At 42.0% G+C, this 19,202-nt stretch overlaps 2 protein-coding genes across 2 annotated transcripts; one reads left to right on the plus strand and one right to left on the minus strand.

Annotated features, from left to right (window-relative positions):
• Nucleotides 1–1,352: 1,352 nt before the first annotated feature.
• On the minus strand, nt 1,353–7,432 carry LOC137257793 (rRNA methyltransferase 3, mitochondrial-like). The gene is made up of 4 exons (XM_067795233.1): nt 6,943–7,432; nt 5,908–6,152; nt 3,852–4,010; nt 1,353–1,949 (listed from the first exon to the last, which is right to left on the minus strand). The coding sequence occupies exons 1-4, from the start codon at nt 7,341–7,343 to the stop codon at nt 1,366–1,368; spliced, it is 1,389 nt and encodes a 462-aa protein (XP_067651334.1). The 5' UTR covers nt 7,344–7,432; the 3' UTR covers nt 1,353–1,365.
• Nucleotides 7,383–18,856, plus strand: LOC137257800 (glyoxalase domain-containing protein 4-like). Its single transcript, XM_067795246.1, has 10 exons — nt 7,383–7,667; nt 8,284–8,333; nt 10,791–10,911; nt 11,672–11,810; nt 12,167–12,217; nt 12,898–12,977; nt 13,703–13,789; nt 14,736–14,849; nt 17,727–17,813; nt 18,208–18,856. Exons 1-10 carry the CDS (start codon nt 7,578–7,580, stop codon nt 18,271–18,273), a joined length of 885 nt encoding a protein of 294 aa, XP_067651347.1. The 5' UTR covers nt 7,383–7,577; the 3' UTR covers nt 18,274–18,856.
• The last annotated feature ends 346 nt before the right edge of the window (nt 18,857–19,202 follow it).

Here is a 19,202-nt window from a genome sequence, read left to right on the forward strand (position 1 = left end):
CAAGTTTGTAAGTTTTGGGTTTGCGCAACTTGGTGGGACTGATAAATGTAGGTCCACTCACACTCCTACCACCTTCTGCCTTAATGGGCTTTAAAGTTGCCGTTGAGAGTCCAGTAGCAAGGCTACTTTGTGAAAGAGAATCTGCTTTGGTTGCACAATATTTGTCCATATGCATGATAACATTGTATGCTATCTCCCATGCCTGAGAATGAACTATTTGCCCATGTTTTCCTAACCGGGACATTTTTTACTACAACTGAAATCTGTTTAACAGTATTGAGACAGGTGTAAAACAGTAGTGAGACAGGTGTAAAACAGTAGTGAGACTGGTGTAAAACAGTAGCGAGACTGGTGTTACTCAATAGCGAGACAAGTGTTAATCAGTAGCAGTATTGATTTCATGTCACGGTTACCATGTATTGCACATGCATAATCATCAAGCTACCTGTAGAAGCCAAGTGTACTCGCCCAATTCATTGTACCGCCTCTCTTGTCACAAATGCGTTTAGTGTGCAGGATCATCTAATATGTGTCTAGCAGCAGAATGGAGAAACAAGGCTCACAACCTCACACTAGAACAAAGCAACAAGGCTCACAACCTCACACCAGAACAGTGCAACAAGGCTCCCTCTCATCTGAATAATGGAATTGTATCTGCATTTTCTATCAACTGTTATGTTGAATAGGAGAATGCATCCCGAAAAAAAATTACTAGGATTTTGTAGCACAAGAATAAAGAGAGATTTGGAAAAACATTTTCAAAGTACTTGAAGTTAATAGTCAAGTACATACTCTTCCCAAACTTGAAACATAAAATGGATGAAGTCAGTAGCACTATTCAGAGCAAGAATGTGAGAGCAGCCTAACCTTTTTCCAGTATGGGTCAGATTGTACTGTGATCTCTCCTAAAGACCTTTTCAAAGGTTTATGGAGAAGTAAGTTTAAAAACAATTTCTTGCACATAACCAACAGCGGGGTTCGAGGGTGTGACGACTAGACTGTCACTTCTGTCCACATCTGTACATACTGGAGAAAAATGAGATGTGCTCCATCACAGGATTGTTATCTAAATGTTTTGGGAAGAAGGCAGAAGTTTAGTTTCAGCAATAAAACCCAGAGTAGGCATGAGATGTTCCCAGTAACTTTACACCCCAAGTAACCATTAGCTGACCACTGGAGATAGTGGACAGCATGCCAAGATTGCTGCCAGCCACCATCACTTAAATGCAGTGAGGGTTGCCACATAAGAAGTGTTAGAAAAGTGCAAAGCAATCTCACACTTTCTAACTATATAGTTTAAGAAGTTTCACCACATTTGTGTTATTTTATATATGTATACAGAAAAAAACCCAAACATTCCACTGTTTATTTTCTCTTAGAATCTAAAAGATTCTGTACTTTATACAAAATAATACTTCCAGCAATAGCTGAGTTGAGACTGTCGACAGCAGGTGACATTGGAATCGTCACACACTGACCAAACCTGTCATATGCAAATTTCTTTGCTGCAGCACTAACCCCTGTGGTTTCTCCTCCGACGATCACAGTGGTGCCCGCCCTGGGGCAGGCCAGTTTGTCATAGTCGACAAAACTCATTGGAGCATGATCAAAGTACTGCACATGGTCTCTGTCTAAATATTCCTCGTGGATATCCAACACACCCTCCTCCATCAGAGAACCATACTTCTGTCTGTAATCAGCCATCTTGGATTCAGAGATGTTGCCATCACCTTCGTCCTCATGTGAAAGTTTCTCAAAGTCATCCGGAGTGAAAGCTTTCCGTTTAGCCTCAACTTTCTCTTGTTTTCCTGTCTCTGCGATGAAAACGTCATCATCATCACATGTGTAGTTGACAAGTAGCTCCCATGGGATTCTGGCCAGGATGGGGATGTGGAAATGGCTGCCCATCCCTGCTCGCAACACCTTGGGTTCCCAGACATCCACACAACCTGCGTACAGACAGACGCAACAAAACTGTGATATAACCTGCAGACTGAACAAGGACTGTGACTACCACATACAATATAACTTGGCCTGACACCTGGCACTACTTTCACAGTCTAAACCTACTCAATGAAGGGAGATACATGTAACTGACTCTTTGTATGCCAAATGAGGTATCTCACTCTTGTAAACCAGTGGAGATAACTTTAGAAATCCAATCAAATTATACTGCTCGCAAAAAGTAGGGGATAATGAAAGTAAAGACAAGCAAAATCAAATAAATGTTTAATCAACTATGTACATGTGCAGATGAGTAAGTCTATGAACTGTTTTCAACAAATGACCTTTGGTAATGATGCGTATGACCTTTGTGGACATTGTCAAGTTCATAAGGGTGGTAATCCAAATGTCACAGTCCACTTAATAGCGGGTAGGTCCACCCATAACAGCCAAGCAAGCTTCACACCAACGTCTCATACTCCTGATGAGTCGACTAATGTCAGGTTGGGGAATCCTCTGCCATTCCTCTTGGAGTGCCATGCCCGGTTGCACCAAGTCTTGACACGGGATGACGTCCCTGCACTCGGTATCCGAGCATATCCCACACATGCCCAATGGGAGAGATGTCTGGGGACACTGCTGGCCATGGAAGAGTTTGGATTTGGTGTTGCTCGACATGATCAAGGACAACATGAGCACAGTGAGCCGGACGTTATCATCCTGGAACACAAAACCGTGACCGTGGCGACATGCAAACGGCAGGACGTGTAGCATGATGATGTTGTCACAGGAATAGAGACCAGTGACTTTCCCTTGGCAAACATGCAGATCGGTCCAATCAGTCATCATGATCCCATCCCACACCATCAAAGATCCCCTTTCATACCAATCATGTAGAATCATTGAAGCTAGTAGGTGGCGTTCCCCACAGCCACACCAGACCCAATGACGACTATCATTGAAGTCGTGAACCTTGACTCATCGGTGGGACCACCGGCCATTGGTCCACCTCTGATGACCTTGACACCACTCTCTCCAGGCCTGCCTGAGTCGGTCTGTTAGGGGCAAGAGAATGTACGGTCGCAATGATCAGAGGTGGGCAGCATGGAGGCGGTTAAGTATCGTCTGTGTTGAGATACGATTCCCAGTGGCCTGTCTGTGTGCTTGCTGCAGCTGTGTCGCATATTGTCAACAGTCGCAAAGAGCTCCAGTGATGATCCATCAGTCATTTGGGGCACCCACTTCGTGATTGGTTGGCTACATGTCCAGTTACTTGGTAACATGCCCACAGCCTGCTGATGACAGGCTGTGAAACTCAAAGCTGTACTGCTGTATAGGCTTGAGTTCTTCTCCCCTGGATCATCCCTATGCCTCTCAATCATTCTTAAAGTCTTCATATTGTGCAAATTAGTGGAAAGATGGTATGCCACTGTCGTTGAACAGCATTTATAACCATCATTGCACATGAGGCACATACATTTGGCCAAATGCACACGTGAAACATGGTGTGATTTTCAGACCCACACCTGGGACGTTTGGGCGCAACATAACATCCTGAGATCAAAGTGCATCATGGGAGGAGGGCTCAGTGATTGTCCTCAAGCCCTGAGATCAAAATGCATCATGGGAGGGTGGCCCAGTGATTGTTCTCAAACATATCTAAAGTAATAAGAGGAATATACATTCCTATGGTGTAGCCACTGATTTCAACTTCAATATCCCCTACTTTTTGTGAGCAGTATATTTCACAGTGTGTTTACAGCACCAATAGAAAGGGTGTTTTGATACATTTGTTTTTTGATACACAGGCGGGATCGTGTTACCATGCTTTCAGATCAGAATGGCAACAATAAAGTAGGAAATGAAGTGATCACTGTTTGACAAGACCCAACCTTCAACACAATCACCTTTAGTTGTCAGTATCCGACGGCAACCTACAGCTGATGCTGTACGGATCAGGGTACCCATGTTGCCAGGGTCTCGGATGTTGTCACAGATCAGGGTCAACGGCAGTTGTCTCGTCTCGGGGTGGGGACACTCTCCTTGTTTAGGCTTCTCAAATATTGCTGAAAGACAGAGTTTAATCATGTTGCATGTTTTCTGAACAAGGCCATACTATCTCAGTATTTTGTTACACTATTCCACATGAATATGATTGCATCTTTCTCAAACAAGAGTCATCAGAAGATGACATGTCTCCCCAGTCCCCACATATTTGAAAGGACAAATCATCTGACAGTTACTTGATGTTTTCTTATATTAAGTTTGAATCATTTCCATGGAAGTCATGAAAAATATAAATGACATATATCTGTAAACAGCAAAAGGCACCACTTCAAGATCTGTCTCATATATCTGCCAAGATCTGTTGAAAGATGTCAAATGGTTTTCAAGTTGTGCTCGGGAAACGAAGCCTATCCCTCCATTTTGTGACTAAGTCAGAATTGTTTCAATGGAAGCCGTGGAAAATAAAAATGCCAAAACATTGTAAATAGCAAAAGGCACCACTTTGTGGCCTGCCTCAAATATCTGCCAAGTTTTGTTGTAAGGTATTAAATAGTTTTTGGGTTTTCGTGCTCCGGAAACAAAGCCCATTCCTCGATTTTGAGACTAAGTCTCGTTTCCATGGAAATTGGAAAAATGATTAATCAAAATAATCTGTAAATAGTAAAAGGCACCTCTTTAGGGTTCCCCCTACATATCTGCCAAGTTCTGCAGAAAGATATTTAGAAGTTTTTGAGTTGTGCTCCGGAAATGAAACCCATCCCTCCATTTTGAGACTAAGTTCGAAACCTTTCCATGGAAACCCAGAAAATGATAAATCGTAAAAACCTGTAAATAGCAAAAGGCACCATGTTGGGGTCTGCCACATATATCCAACAAGTTTTGCTGACAGATATTAGGAACTTTTTGAGATGTGCTCCGGAAACGAAACACACCTCTCAATTTTGAGACTATGTCCACGTTTCCATGGAAACCGAGAAATATTAAATCACGAAAAAATGTAAATAGCAAAAGGCACCACTTCAGGTTCCGATTAATATATCTAAGAAGTTTTGCAGAAAAATATTGAACGTTTTTTTTAGTACTGCCCCGGAAACGAAACACACCTCTCACTTTTGAGACTATGTCCAAAACGTTTCCATGGAAACCGAGAATATAAAAAATCACAAAAAGCTGTAAAGGCATCACTTTAGGTTCTGATTGATACATTTAGTAAGTTTTGCAGAAAAATGATGAATGCTTTTTCAGTTCTGCTCCGAAACGAAGCCCACTCCACCATTAGTCTAACGCCAAAATGTTCCATGGAAAAACAAAAAACATAAAAATGCCAATAATCTGTAAATAGTAAAAGGCACAACCATAGGTTCAGATTATTATATCTATCAAGGTTGGTCTATAAATATTTAACGACTTCTGAGTTATGCTCTGGAAACTAAATGATTATGGACGGACGGGTGGACGGATGGACAGACAGATGAGGAGTCGACTATATCCCCCCCACATTACACACTGTTGGGACAACAAATGAACACAAATGCGAGTATTTTCAGTTTCACATAAATTAAATTACAGTAAGTGCAAAATTTTAGAGAATCAATATTATTAACAGTTTTCTTCAACCTACTTTCATGTTCTATTTGAAATCTGTCAAACAAGTAATTAAATTGTATTGGCATATTCCTAAATTCGTTTCAGCTGGTTGAGACACTGTACAGCTGTGTTACAGCATGTTTTGAGTTCTCTTCCAATACATATCTGGAAAATGCAGCTTGTATAACAGTGATAACAGTAACCATGGAAACAGAAACATGACATATCTTCCACTTCTCTTACGCTCTTGAAAGACAGTGACATTGTTTGTAGCATCATGTGATGGATGATAAGATGTAACTTGATCACATTTCTAATATGAAGAAAGACTTTTCATTTCTGTTTAACAATACTGAAAGAATATCCTACCCATAATTCCTGCTGGTGTGTGTGTATCAGACCATGACTTTATGTCTTTATACTGGACCTTGTACAGGGGCACATTGCCAAGTCTGAGGGGACCAAGTCTGGCCAGAAAGTCTGTATCACAGAAGTAGATGCTTTTGGCTCTGGCTCCGGAATCTATGGCTTCTCTTATAAGACGGAAACCCTCCAAGAGTATTACTTTCTTCTTTTCTCTTTCTTTTCCTGATTTGGCAGCAAGGATCACCTGGCTGAAATTCATAGCACTTAGAATGAGAAGATAAGTCAAGCTGTTACGTTCAACTACTGCTTGTCCTACTACAGATGTCTGGTTAGTACAGGTACTCTAGGAATAAGACTGAAACTGCATTGTTACTTACAGTTACACCTACAGCTTCTGGAGAAATCAAGTATACACAACTAACAATTTACACATCATTGTTTATACTGATTTTATAATTGGTTTGTGATTTCCTAAACTCATTAATTACTTCTGCTAGTACCCTCAAGCGCATGTGGTAATGGAGGTCTTTTCGATCACTAACATACATCCTACTGGCAAACAAGCATAAGCTAAGTACCGACCTGACAACTGACCCCTCTTATTAAGCATCACTGATGCATAATGATGCTTGCCATTGGGAGCATAGGGCCCCAGAATAACTGCCACCAAATGTAGCTGCTAAACTGACCAGGTGGGAGAATTATGAGTAAGGTGTGTGAATTAATTTCATCGATGTGCACTCCACATGCACTAGCCTAGATCTGCTCTCTTTCAGACCAAATGGGTTTGCTCTTTGCTATGCACCTCCTGCTTCTCATAAACGCATTCTCTGCACCTTTCCAACTTGCCCTTGTTTGTCAGTAGGAACATGCCTTGTTACAACACAGTCTTTACATCCATAATGTACTAAGTTTACATGACTCTTGCTGATTAGAAACTATGATGAGTGTAGATGTGAATGTTGATTAACACTGTAGTTGGTTACATAACTATCTTACAGTCATTAGACCCAAGCACTATTTCCCCACTGGTCTTACCCAAAACGCCTGTCTCCTTCACGAAGTTTTTCGTATTTGGGCAGATTTCCTTTGGTTGACGTTTCAAGAATTTCACTACTATCCTTAATGCTTGCTGGGGATATTCCTGTTCTTGGTTTTATAGTGAGTTTTGGTCTCGACTTATCAGAGTGTCTGTCAACAAAACTTTTCTGAACTGGATCCCGATTTTCAAATGGGACATAGGGGTTACTGCGAGGATTGCCAAATGTCATTTTATTCTTCCATTTAATCAGCTCTTCACCAACATTGAAAACACTTTGTGCACCTCTTCGCGTACCACGTGCATAGCTTCTCACTTGAAATTCTGATGGTATTCCTTTTAAACCCGAAACCATGCGAAGGGACCTCTGACAAACACGCGATGACATGGAGGCAGACATCTTGCACCGGAAATTTCTTCCTAAACTGGTTCAATTGCTGGTTCGCGCAGCGAGATAGACTGGAGTCCACGTGAGTGTCATGTGACTATATATGTAACGCGTCAAGAAAGTAAACAATAGTGACCGGTACCTATCTTAAGGAGATACAGAGCCCGGTTATAACTGCATGTCACGATATTGTTATCAGTAGCTGAGAAACACGGGTCTAGCAGTGTACCCCGAGAAACTTCTAAAATGTCGACGAGACGTGCTTTGCATTTTGTTTTCAAAGTTGGCAACAGAACTGAAACAGCCAAGTTCTACAGAGATGTTCTGGGCATGAAAGTGAGTCTCTAGTACTTCTTTTTCTCTGATTTCTTTGGGAAGATTTCGATCGGGTAAAAACAGGTTTGTGGTCAGGTTTGAGGTTACGTAGGTAACACTGATAAAATGCATATCAATTTATTTTCATGTTCCTTTGAGATAGATCTTTAAGTTTTCACTACAGATATTTGGAAATATGTATTATGTAAATGTATTCATGTGTGAAGTGAACTAAAGTGGTATTGTTATCCAGACAGTTTGGGTAGCTCGACATGTCTCATGTACTGCACACTCATACTCTTCATTATCTCTTTAACCTAGTTGTCATTCACAAGACCAGCAGTTAGGGCTGGTCTCACGAAGGGTTTCAAGTGCTTGGTGGAAGATAGAGCCATACTTAGACACATACAACAATCAGGTTTCTGATGTATTTAATGTCTAATATAACTAAGTTTTATTTCAGAAAATTTTAAAAGATTTTGGGATCGTAGGTGTGCATCCCTGTGCTTCCGATATGGGGATTTGCCTCTGAAGGGTGTTTGGAGTAAGACCATTGGTCTCCTCAATGATATCACATCAGAGCTGTGGGGTTTATTCTTTCATGGAATATGTAAAAATGGAATTCTATTTTCACCAGTTTTTGCGGCACGAAGAATTTGAGGAAGGATGCAAGGCTTCCTGTAATGGGTGAGTGTCATGATGCTGAGAGCAGTAATGACCCCTACATTATGGTCTTTGGCTCAATGTGGTCATCTAGAATTACCATACTGACCGCATTTGTGAACTTAGATTAAAATGATGTATATATGGAAAAGAGCACACCCCAACTGTAATAACAATACCTTTAAAAAGGCCATAACACATAAAGAGATGAATAACCAAAATAAATCTGTAAGTAATGCATAACAATGAACTGAACCCAAAGATCTGATGACTGTACCTCAATAACATTCAAATAGACTGAAGATGTTGAATACCAACATAGATATTGCTCATGGAGATATGAACAAATTGTTATCTACCAATATAACAATAACCTCTGAGTTCTTATGAAGCTTTACATGCTGAAAAGACCACATAAGCATGAAGAATATGAATCTTCATATTGTGATAGCAACATTAATAAACATGCCTCTGACAGGACTATGGTTTATTACATGTAGTTATAAGTGCAACGTCAGACTGAAAGTAAGAATACAAGGAACTTACCAACATATTCCTGCTTCCAGAGTTCCAAGAGGTCCTAGTTGGTGTGAGTGTACTGTGAGAACTGCCCCAACTAGAATGGTTTGGAACATATAAGAGTTTGGTGGATGTCGGAGAGGACAACCTCTCAAAAACTGAAAAAGATTCAAACATTGAAACTGATACTTAAAACTTAGTAACTGGGTTTCTCAAGCATCAGGTTTTAATATATAGCAAAATGATTAATTAATTTTATGAAATCTGAACATGTGGTAGCAGGTATTACTGGTTACTTTCACATATACATTTAATTGTTCTGGAGTAACTAATAATTAAGATATAGTTCCAATAAAGTTTTAAAAATAGTCTACCAATGAGATTTATAGAAGAAAATACTTCATTCCTCCCAAAATAAGCAAGTTTATATAAATTATACCATACAGTTTAAAATTAAGTCTTATGGACCCATGAATGTTGTGACAAACACACACAGGCCTCTTAAATTGTATAGAATTCAACTTAATACAAGGTTTCGTCACAGTGAGTATGAATGAAAAGGTGTGTAATAACATGAACTTAGACAGGTTCTCCACTCATTGTGTACAACTACAACACATACATGCTCTATGACTGTGCAAACAAGGGCCTTGTTTGCCAGTGGCTTATACGGTGACCTGTGTAAACATTCAAGTCCTAGGATGTTGCCATAGTATGTGCCTTTAGCAGTGGCCATCATGTAGAATTCATTGAGAAGTAAACTGATACAACAATACTTGGATATAAGACATGGAGTAGGTTCTGTCAACATAGAGGTGTATGTTTGCCTCATCCTGCAAGTATCTTGTGCCACCTGTGTCACCTGAATAGCCTGAGTCACCTGTGTCATTTGTCACCTGTGTCACCTGAGTCGCCAGTGTCACATGAGTCATCTGTGTCATTTGTGTCACATAAGTCACTTGGCTCACCTGCGTCATCTGTGCCACCTGAGTCACCTGTGTCATTTGTCACCTGTGTCACCTGAGTCACCAGTGCCACCTGAGTCACCTGTGTTGCATAAGTCACCTTAGCTAATCACTTGCCTTCCAAAGAATGTCTGTTCGTCAGCTACCTGTTTAATTCATTTTTGTTAAAGGTCACATGCAACCAAAAAATCAAACATAATTAAAACACATTTATCACTTCATGACATATAATATACATTGCTGCTTTTAAAAAAAAACAAATAAACAAAATTATAAGCGTACAATCATGATTCAAAAGTGCAATATTTTGTACTTGGGCTTAAAAATTCTTCAAAGGCATTTAGAAGTTGGTGAGGTAATACAAGACACTATTATGGACTTACTTCCCTCGAAACGAAGTCCTTGGGAGACCAAACCCAGTCATAGCGGGTGGCTGTGCACTAAAGTGTAACAACGGCTTCCGATTGGCTGGTTCATTTGCTGATACGCTGAGGGCTCATTGTGTGTACAGAAAGATGATCTGTTTGATGGGCATTTTAGAAGTATGGCGAGTCACAAGAAAGTCAGATTCTTTCTGATAACAACTTCTTTTTTGTGTGCTTGATGTATCGTTTCAACGCTGGGGGAAATTTAGTGAAACTTTTGAACTCCTATTTCGCAGGCTGTTTTTTCATTGCGTTTTTTTTTCAACTTTAAAGGTTGAATTGGTATTTTTGATGATTTGTTTCGGTAGGTGCATACCGAAAGGTACCAGAATCAGCAAAGTTGTGTTTTACGTTGCATGTGACATTTAATACATGTCTGGTGTATTTCAGTTTCTGTGACATAATGGTGCTTCTTGTGTGTAAACAGTATAGTCAGGGGGGACTCAGGGGCATATGATCAATGTCATGTTTGTAAACACAGATATTTAAAAGGGAATGTGACCAAAATAGTCATTTTTCCTTTGTGACAAGTTATTTGAAGGATTCCAACCCAAAATGTCTATATCTGTTAGTCCGTACGACGGGAAGTGGAGCAAGTCCATGGTTGGATATGGCCCAGAAGACAACCACTTTGTTGTGGAGCTCACCTACAACTATGGCATCGGATCGTACAAAGTGGGGAACGACTTCAGGGTAACTAACTCATCAAAAGTATATCAAGAATTTTAGTAGTGTCAATGTTTGAAAAATGAGAAACTGTATAAGCATATTTATGGACAGTTCTTGAGTTGACAGAAGAATCATTGATTTTTCTAAAAATTACATTTTAGGAGCCCCCATTTTCATTTAGGTCGTTGAAGTGAGTGTTGTAAAACTGAAAAAATCATTTTTACTAGTGCTCAGTTACTGATGCATGTACAAGTTCTGAAAGAAGAATGAATAAAATCTAGTTTCCATTTGGAAAAAGTCCTAAGCAACAAGCTGAAGAATTGCTGAATGTATTGTAGAACAACATTCCCAGAATGTGTAGTTGACTGAAACAATCCTGTATACTCACACAATGTGTAGTTGACTGAAACAATCCTGTACACTCACACAGTGTGTGGATGACTGAAACGCTCATGTACTTTCACACAATGTCTAGTACACTCCCATATTATATAGTTGACTAAAACACTCCTGTACCCACCCACAATGTATAGTTGACTGAAACACTCCTGTACACTCCCACAGTGTTTAGTTGACTGAAACAATCCTGTACACTCCCACAATGTGTAGCTGACTAAAACAATCCTGTACACTCACACAATGTGTAGTTGACTGAAACAATCCTGTACAGTCACGCAATGTATAGTTGACTGAAACAATCCAGTACACTCTCACAGTGTGTCGTTGACTGAAACATTCATGTATGCCCATGCACACCAGTCAAGCAGCTTGTCTCCTTCTGTAGGGTTTGACTGTGTCATCGGCAGCCATACTGGATCGTGCTCAGAAGAATAATTATCCAATCTCTACTGAAGATGGGCAGACGTTCCTCCTAGCTCCAGATGGCTACAAGTTCAACATCATCAGTGAAGATGTTCAAGGGGGTGAGGGATTCATTACAAGAAGTAAACATTGCTGCAGATTCGTGAGTCTGTTATTGCTCTGTCTGAGATTGTTATTAGATGAGAAAATGGAAACTGACCAGAAGATATCTGTTGCTGTGTGTTTTCTTTCTGTGGCATTCTTGTACAGCAACCTTGAAGATTAACCTCTGTAATGGGGAATACTTTCAAAATGTGCATGCTGGTGGTATGGTTTGAATATTGATTAAAAACTCTGCAGAAACATATTCATGTTAAAATGTTCAAGACTCTCCCGGTTAGCCAGTGTTGCCAGTGCATATTTGTATCTGTATGCTGTTAGGTTGTCCTGTAACCTCAGAAATTTATTGTTTGTTCAGACCCTGTATCAAAAGTCAGCCTGGCATCTTCAAACCTGCAGAAATCAGTAGGTATGTAACCATGGTGATTGGAGATCTGGGGTTGACTGGGTGAAGTGGAGTAAAATGTTTTGATTCTGAAGAACAGTAAAGGTGTAATTCAGTACAGATGACATGAAGGAGAGTAAAGGTGTAATTCAGTACAGATGACGTGAAGGAGAGTAAAGGTGTAATTCAGTACAGATGACGTGAAGGAGAGTAAAGGTGTAATTCAGTACAGATGACGTGAAGGAGAGTAAAGGTGTAATTCAGTACAGATGACGTGAAGGAGAGTAAAGGTGTAATTCAGTACAGATGACGTGAAAGAGAGTAAAGGTGTAATTCAGTACAGATGACGTGAAGGAGAGTAAAGGTGTAATTCAGTACAGATGACACGAAGGAGAGTAAAGGTGAAATTCAGTACAGATGACGTGAAGGAGAGTAAAGGTGTAATTCAGTACAGATGACGTGAAGGAGAGTAAAGGTGTAATTCAGTACAGATGACGTGAAGGAGAGTAAAGGTGTAATTCAGTACAGATGACGTGAAGGAGAGTAAAGGTGTAATTCAGTACAGATGACGTGAAGGAGAGTAAAGGTGTAATTCAGTACAGATGACACGAAGGAGAGTAAAGGTGTAATTCAGTACAGATGTCATGAAGGAGAGTAAAGGTGTAAGTCACAAGAAGGGTAAATTGTGTTGCCATTGTTTACAGATTTCTGGTCAAACTTTGCTGGGATGAAAGTTTATTCCCAGACAGAAACCACAGCTGTTCTTGGCTTCGGTGACAAACAGGTGAGGCGGAAGTGCTGGGTTCCTGTGCTCGTAACAAGTACTGTGTTTGTTTAAAGACACATGTCATGTGTTCCCATTTGAACAGATGAAATGCTGTTGATCTCTGGATTGTCTGGTCTCGACTCAGTTATCTACAGACCGCCACAATATGATAATTATCAGCCCCCAGGGAAGCTGCCACATAATTCATTAAATTGATCTTAACATATTTATATATACTACAATATGAAATTGAAAAGTTTGAATGAATTAATGCAATGTTGAATTTAATTGACTCTTGTGTCATCTACTGGCCAAACATTAATTCAAGTGAACCTCGTAGAGCTATGTCCTTTGGAGCACTCTTTGCAAATATCCTACAACACAACTTGTGATTGTGATAATTTTGGCAAACAGTGACAACACCACATGCAATAGTTTTCAGTGTACAGAGCAATTGTTTACAATCCAAGTATGCCAACTGTTCTCTGTTTCAGTTGCCAATTTCAGGCAAGTTGTCAGGGATAATACGTCTTTACTGCATCAACATTTAGCTAAAGTGTGTGCATATGCCCCCGGTGTATCAAATATAGGTCAAAGTATTGTGGAAAAGTTGTGACATTGTGACTTTAACGACTACAATATGTGTTGGGCAGGTAAGTATGCCTAGATATGTCTCCACAAGTGTTGATTCCTTCTATTTAATATCCCGAGCTTGCATTGCAATTTGTTGACTCATGTTTTAGTGTAAGCTGGAACTGGTGGACATTGGTGGCACTGTGGATCATGCCTCAGCCTTCGGGAGGGTTGCTTTCTCATGTCCCAGAGAAGAGGTGAGGTGCTTATGTGAGGTGCTTAAAATACCTCTGTTAGAACCAGTGTATGAAATAAGCCCCAAACCCAGCCCAACATCAGTGGTTGTTAACTTCCAAATTTTATCAACCGTAAATGGATGTAACCAGACCAGACAATCCAAAGAAAATAAATCAGTTATTAGTTAAAGTGAGTATTTTGATTAATCTGAGTCACCACAGTTAAGCTCATTGCAATTGTCCATGTTGCATTCAGTCATATTGAATCATATGGCGAAAATACAGTAAAATCTGTTGATATGTTACATATTATCATGATTATATTTTGAGCTAGAGGCCTGTTACTGAATATAATGCCTGCCCTGCCCTGCCCTGCCCTGCCCTGCCCTGCCCTGCCCTGCCCTGCCCTGCCCTGCCCTGCCCTGCCCTGCCCTGCCCTGCCCTGCCCTGCCCTGCCCTGCCGCCCTGCCTGCCTGCCTGCCTACCTGCCTGCCTGAATCATACATGCTGTGCAATTAGTTTACAAAACTCTGTGCATGGATAGTTGTCACATATTCAAAGAGTAATTTTCATGTCTAAATGTAATGCTCAATTTGAAAAATATAGTTTAAAATGTGATGAATTTACTCACATTTATGCAACAAATGTCTACAATTTTTACCAGACCTTCGGGCTGGCTGGCTAGCTGTAAATTAAGACCATCTGTAGAAACTCTTGTGGGGTCTGACAGGCCTTATTTCATATGCAGTTACAGCATTTTACACTGGCTGTGGATGTTTTTATCATCAAATATTTTGTCTTGAAAACATTTTAATATTTAGATGAAAAATTTAGTTGAAGCGAAACAAGGAAGCTGCATGTCTTTCTGCGCATATCCCTCTGGAACATGATGGGAAGTAGGGGAAAGTCATCTGCTGTGTACATTTCACAATTACACATATTGATTACACAATGAAATGTGTTTCAGCTGCCTGGTATTGAGAAACTGATGAAGGACAATAACCAGACAATCTTGACACCGCTCATCAGTTTGGACACGCCAGGGAAGGCAACAGTAGAGGTGGTCATCGTGGCTGACCCTGTGAGTTCCCTCAGTCTAGGTTGTCATGGCAGCTGACCCAGTAGGTCCTCTCACTGAAGGTTGTCATCATGGCTGACCCAGTAGGTCCTCTCACTGAAGGTTGTCATCATGGCTGACCCAGTAGGTCCTCTCACTCCAGGTTGTCATCATGGCTGACCCAGTAGGTCCTCTCTGTCCAGGTTGTCACCATAGCTGACCCAGTAGGTCCTCTCACTCCAGGTTGTCATCATAGCTGACCCAGTAGGTCCTCTCAGTCCAGGTTGTCATCATAGCTGACACAGTAGGTCCTCTCTGTCCAGGTTGTCATCATAGCTGACACAGTAGGTCCTCTCAGTCCAGGTTGTCATCATAGCTGACCCAGTTGGTCCTCTCTGTCCAGGTTGTCATGGTAGCTGACCCAGTTGGTCCTCTCTGTCCAGGTTGTCATCATAGCTGACACAGTAGGTCCTCTCAGTCCAGATTGTCATCAAAGCTGACCCAGTAGGTCCTCTCTGTCCAGGTTGTCATCAAATCTGACCCAGTTGGTCCTGTCTGTCCAGGTTGTCATGGTAGCTGACCCAGTAGGTCCTCACAGTCCAGGGTGTCATCAAAGCTGACCCAGTAGGTCCTCTCAGTCCAGGTTGTCATGGTAGCTGACCCAGTAGGTCCTCTCAGTCCAGGTTGTCATGGTAGCTGACCCAGTAGGTCCTCTCTGTCCAGGTTGTCATGGTAGCTGACCCAGTAGGTCCTCTCAGTCCAGGTTGTCACCATAGCTGATCCAGTAGGTCCTCTCAGTCCAGGCTGTCATCAAATCTGACCCAGTTGGTCCTCTCGCTCCGGGTTGTCATGGTAGCTGATCCAGTAGGTCCTCTCACTCCGGGTTGTCATGGTAGCTGACCCAGTAGGTCCTCTCTGTCCAGGTTGTCATCATAGCTGACACAGTAGGTCCTCTCAGTCCAGGTTGTCACCATAGCTGATCCAGTAGCTCCTCTCAGTCCAGGTTGTCATCAAATCTGACCCAGTTGGTCCTCTCGCTCCGGGTTGTCATGGTAGCTGATCCAGTAGGTCCTCTCACTCCGGGTTGTCATGGTAGCTGACCCAGTAGGTCCTCTCTGTCCAGGTTGTCATCATAGCTGACACAGTAGGTCCTCTCAGTCCAGGTTGTCACCATAGCTGATCCAGTAGCTCCTCTCAGTCCAGGCTGTCATCAAATCTGACCCAGTTGGTCCTCTCGCTCCGGGTTGTCATGGTAGCTGATCCAGTAGGTCCTCTCACTCCGGGTTGTCATGGTAGCTCACCCAGTAGGTCCTCTCAGTCCAGGTTGTCATCATAGCTGAACCAGTTGGTCCTCTCTGTCCAGGTTGTCATCAAATCTGACCCAGTTGGTCGTCTCTGTCCAGGTTGTCATGGTAGCTGACCCAGTAGGTCCTCTCAGTCCAGGTTGTCATCATGACTGACCCAGTTGGTCCTCTCAGTCCAGGTTGTCATCAAATCTGACCCAGTTGGTCGTCTCTGTCCAGGTTGTCATCATGACTGACCCAGTAGGTCCTCTCACTCCAGGTTGTCATCATGACTGACCCAGTTGGTCCTCTCAGTCCAGGTTGTCATGGTAGCTGACCCAGTTGGTCCTCTCAGTCCAGGTTGTCATCAAATCTGACCCAGTTGGTCATCTCTGTCCAGGTTGTCATGGTAGCTGACCCAGTAGGTCCTCTCTGTCCAGGTTGTCATCATGACTGACCCAGTTGGTCCTCTCACTCCGGGTTGTCATCAAATCTGACCCAGTTGGTCCTCTCACTCCGGGTTGTCATGGTAGTTGACCCAGTAGGTCCTCTCAGTCCAGGTTGTCATCAAATCTGACCCAGTTGGTCCTCTCACTCCGGGTTGTCATGGTAGCTGACCCAGTTGGTCCTCTCAGTCCAGGTTGTCATCAAATCTGACCCAGTTGGTCGTCTCTGTCCAGGTTGTCATGGTAGCTGACCCAGTAGGTCCTCTCACTCCAGGTTGTCATCAAATCTGACCCAGTTGGTCCTCTCTGTCCAGGTTGTCATGGTAGCTGACCCAGTAGGTCCTCTCTGTCCAGGTTGTCATCATGACTGACCCAGTTGGTCGTCTCTGTCCAGGTTGTCATGGTAGCTGACCCAGTAGGTCCTCTCAGTCCAGGTTGTCATCAAATCTGACCCAGTTGGTCCTCTCACTCCGGGTTGTCATGGTAGCTGACCCAGTTGGTCCTCTTACTCCAGGTTGTCATCATGACTGACCCAGTAGGTCCTCTCTGTCCAGGTTGTCATGGTAGCTGACCCAGTAGGTCCTCTTACTCCAGGTTGTCATCATGACTGACCCAGTAGGTCCTCTCAGTCCAGGTTGTCATGGTAGCTGACCCAGTTGGTCCTCTCTGTCCAGGTTGTCATGGTAGCTGACCCAGTTGGTCCTCTCAGTCCAGGTTGTCATGGTAGCTGACCCAGTTGGTCCTCTCTGTCCAGGTTGTCATGGTAGCTGACCCAGTAGGTCCTCTCAGTCCAGGTTGTCATGGTAGCTGACCCAGTAGGTCCTCTCTGTCCAGGTTGTCATCAAATCTGACCCATTAGGTCCTCTCAATCCTGACTGCTTTCCAGGTGAATGGTCACAATACATGTATGTATCATTGGTCATCTTAGTAGATGCAAAGGAAATTAGTGGCTGCTGTGAAGTTTTTATGCCGGACAAAATGAGTTAATGATGTTAGTATTTTTATTATTGGTATTTCATTAGTGTGCCAATGAATAAATAGATCATTATTCTTACTTGGAAAATTTACATAAATTTGTAGCTGTTTTTGTCCAGTACATTTTGCCAACCAAATGTTTTACTGCCAGGAAACAATTTCCTTCCTATGTAAACTATTATTTGCTGATATTCCAGGATGGCCATGAGATCTGTTTTGTGGGAGATGAGGCATTTAGAGAACTGTCACATGTTGACCCCCAAGCTGATGACCTTCTGACAGAGGTAAGGGGTCAATGTGGTATGTGGCAGTATTGCAACATACATGAAGCAGTGTTGGAATGTAACAATTTCACTTATGCATTGCTTGTGAGACTGACATGAAAGATTTTGTTTGACTGGCTGTGAGATCAGCGCCAGACATGCTTCCTAGAGGAAGATCCATGTTAGAATTACCCTTCTGTAACCCATGCTTGTCATAAGAGCTGATTTGATTGATACTGTAGTCATATCCGAATGCTGTAGATCGATGCTCATCATATCGGTCACTGGATTGTCTGGTCCAGACAGCTGTCATATGGCTGGAATTGTTGAGTGTGACCTTAAGCAACAGACAAAAACAAAACACATAGCATCCTTGAGTCCGCTAGATGTTGATTCTGAAACCTTTTGTTTCCAGGCTGTTTCCAAGGACAAGAGTGATGAATGGTTTGCAAGGAAAGGAAAGAAGAAGGCATCAGCTTAGATAGTACACACACTTAACCTTAACAGAAACAAACAAATCATGTTACATATACTTGGTTTAGAAACACTTTGCCTCCATGGTAACGCATGAGCTCTACATGACATGGGTTTAGAGAGTAAACACCCTCTGGCTCCATAGCAATGCATCAACTCTATATGACATGGATGTAGAGAGTGAATGTGCTTGGCCTCCATGGCAATACATCAGCTCTAACATGGGTTTAGAGAGTAAATACACTCTGCCTCCATGGCAATACATCAGCTCCACATGACATGGGTATAGCAAGTAAATATACTTGGACTTGGCGTTCGAAATAATCGCTGGCCTGGAGGCTCAACACAGGTTGTTGTTGTATTGAGCCGACAGTTTCAACTATTTCCAGGCCCTCGTGGCCTTCAGTAAATTATCTGTTTGTTTTTTTTCAACTAGAATCTTACACATAACCTTTGCTACACTGAAGTTCAAGAATTATCCATTATCTTTCATGTTACAATAACTTACACTCTACAGTTTCACTTCCTGGTATTTCAGCACATTGCGCATAAGAATGTCAACACCAGTCTTTAATAAATGAAAACTTCTGCGCCATAGACTTTGCTGATTGATTTTGTAGAAACAGTCTGAAACTATGTTTAACGTTTAGTCAATTTTTGTTTTTATTATTTTGACAAAATGGGTCTGCAGATATCATTCAGGGCAACTTGCAAATTAAAGTATTGCAAACACTGCTTGGCCTCCATGGCAATACATCGGCTCTACCTAACATGGGTGTAGAGAGTAAATAGATCGTGGCCTCCATGGCAATACATCGGCTCTACCTAACATGGGTTTAGAGAGTAAATAGATCGTGGCCTCCATGGCAATACATCAGCTCTACCTAACATGGGTGTAGAGAGTAAATAGATCGTGGCCTCCATGGCAATACACCA

The sequence above is a fragment of the Haliotis asinina genome, chromosome 1 (assembly GCF_037392515.1).
Source record: "Haliotis asinina isolate JCU_RB_2024 chromosome 1, JCU_Hal_asi_v2, whole genome shotgun sequence".
Lineage (NCBI taxonomy): Eukaryota > Metazoa > Mollusca > Gastropoda > Lepetellida > Haliotidae > Haliotis > Haliotis asinina.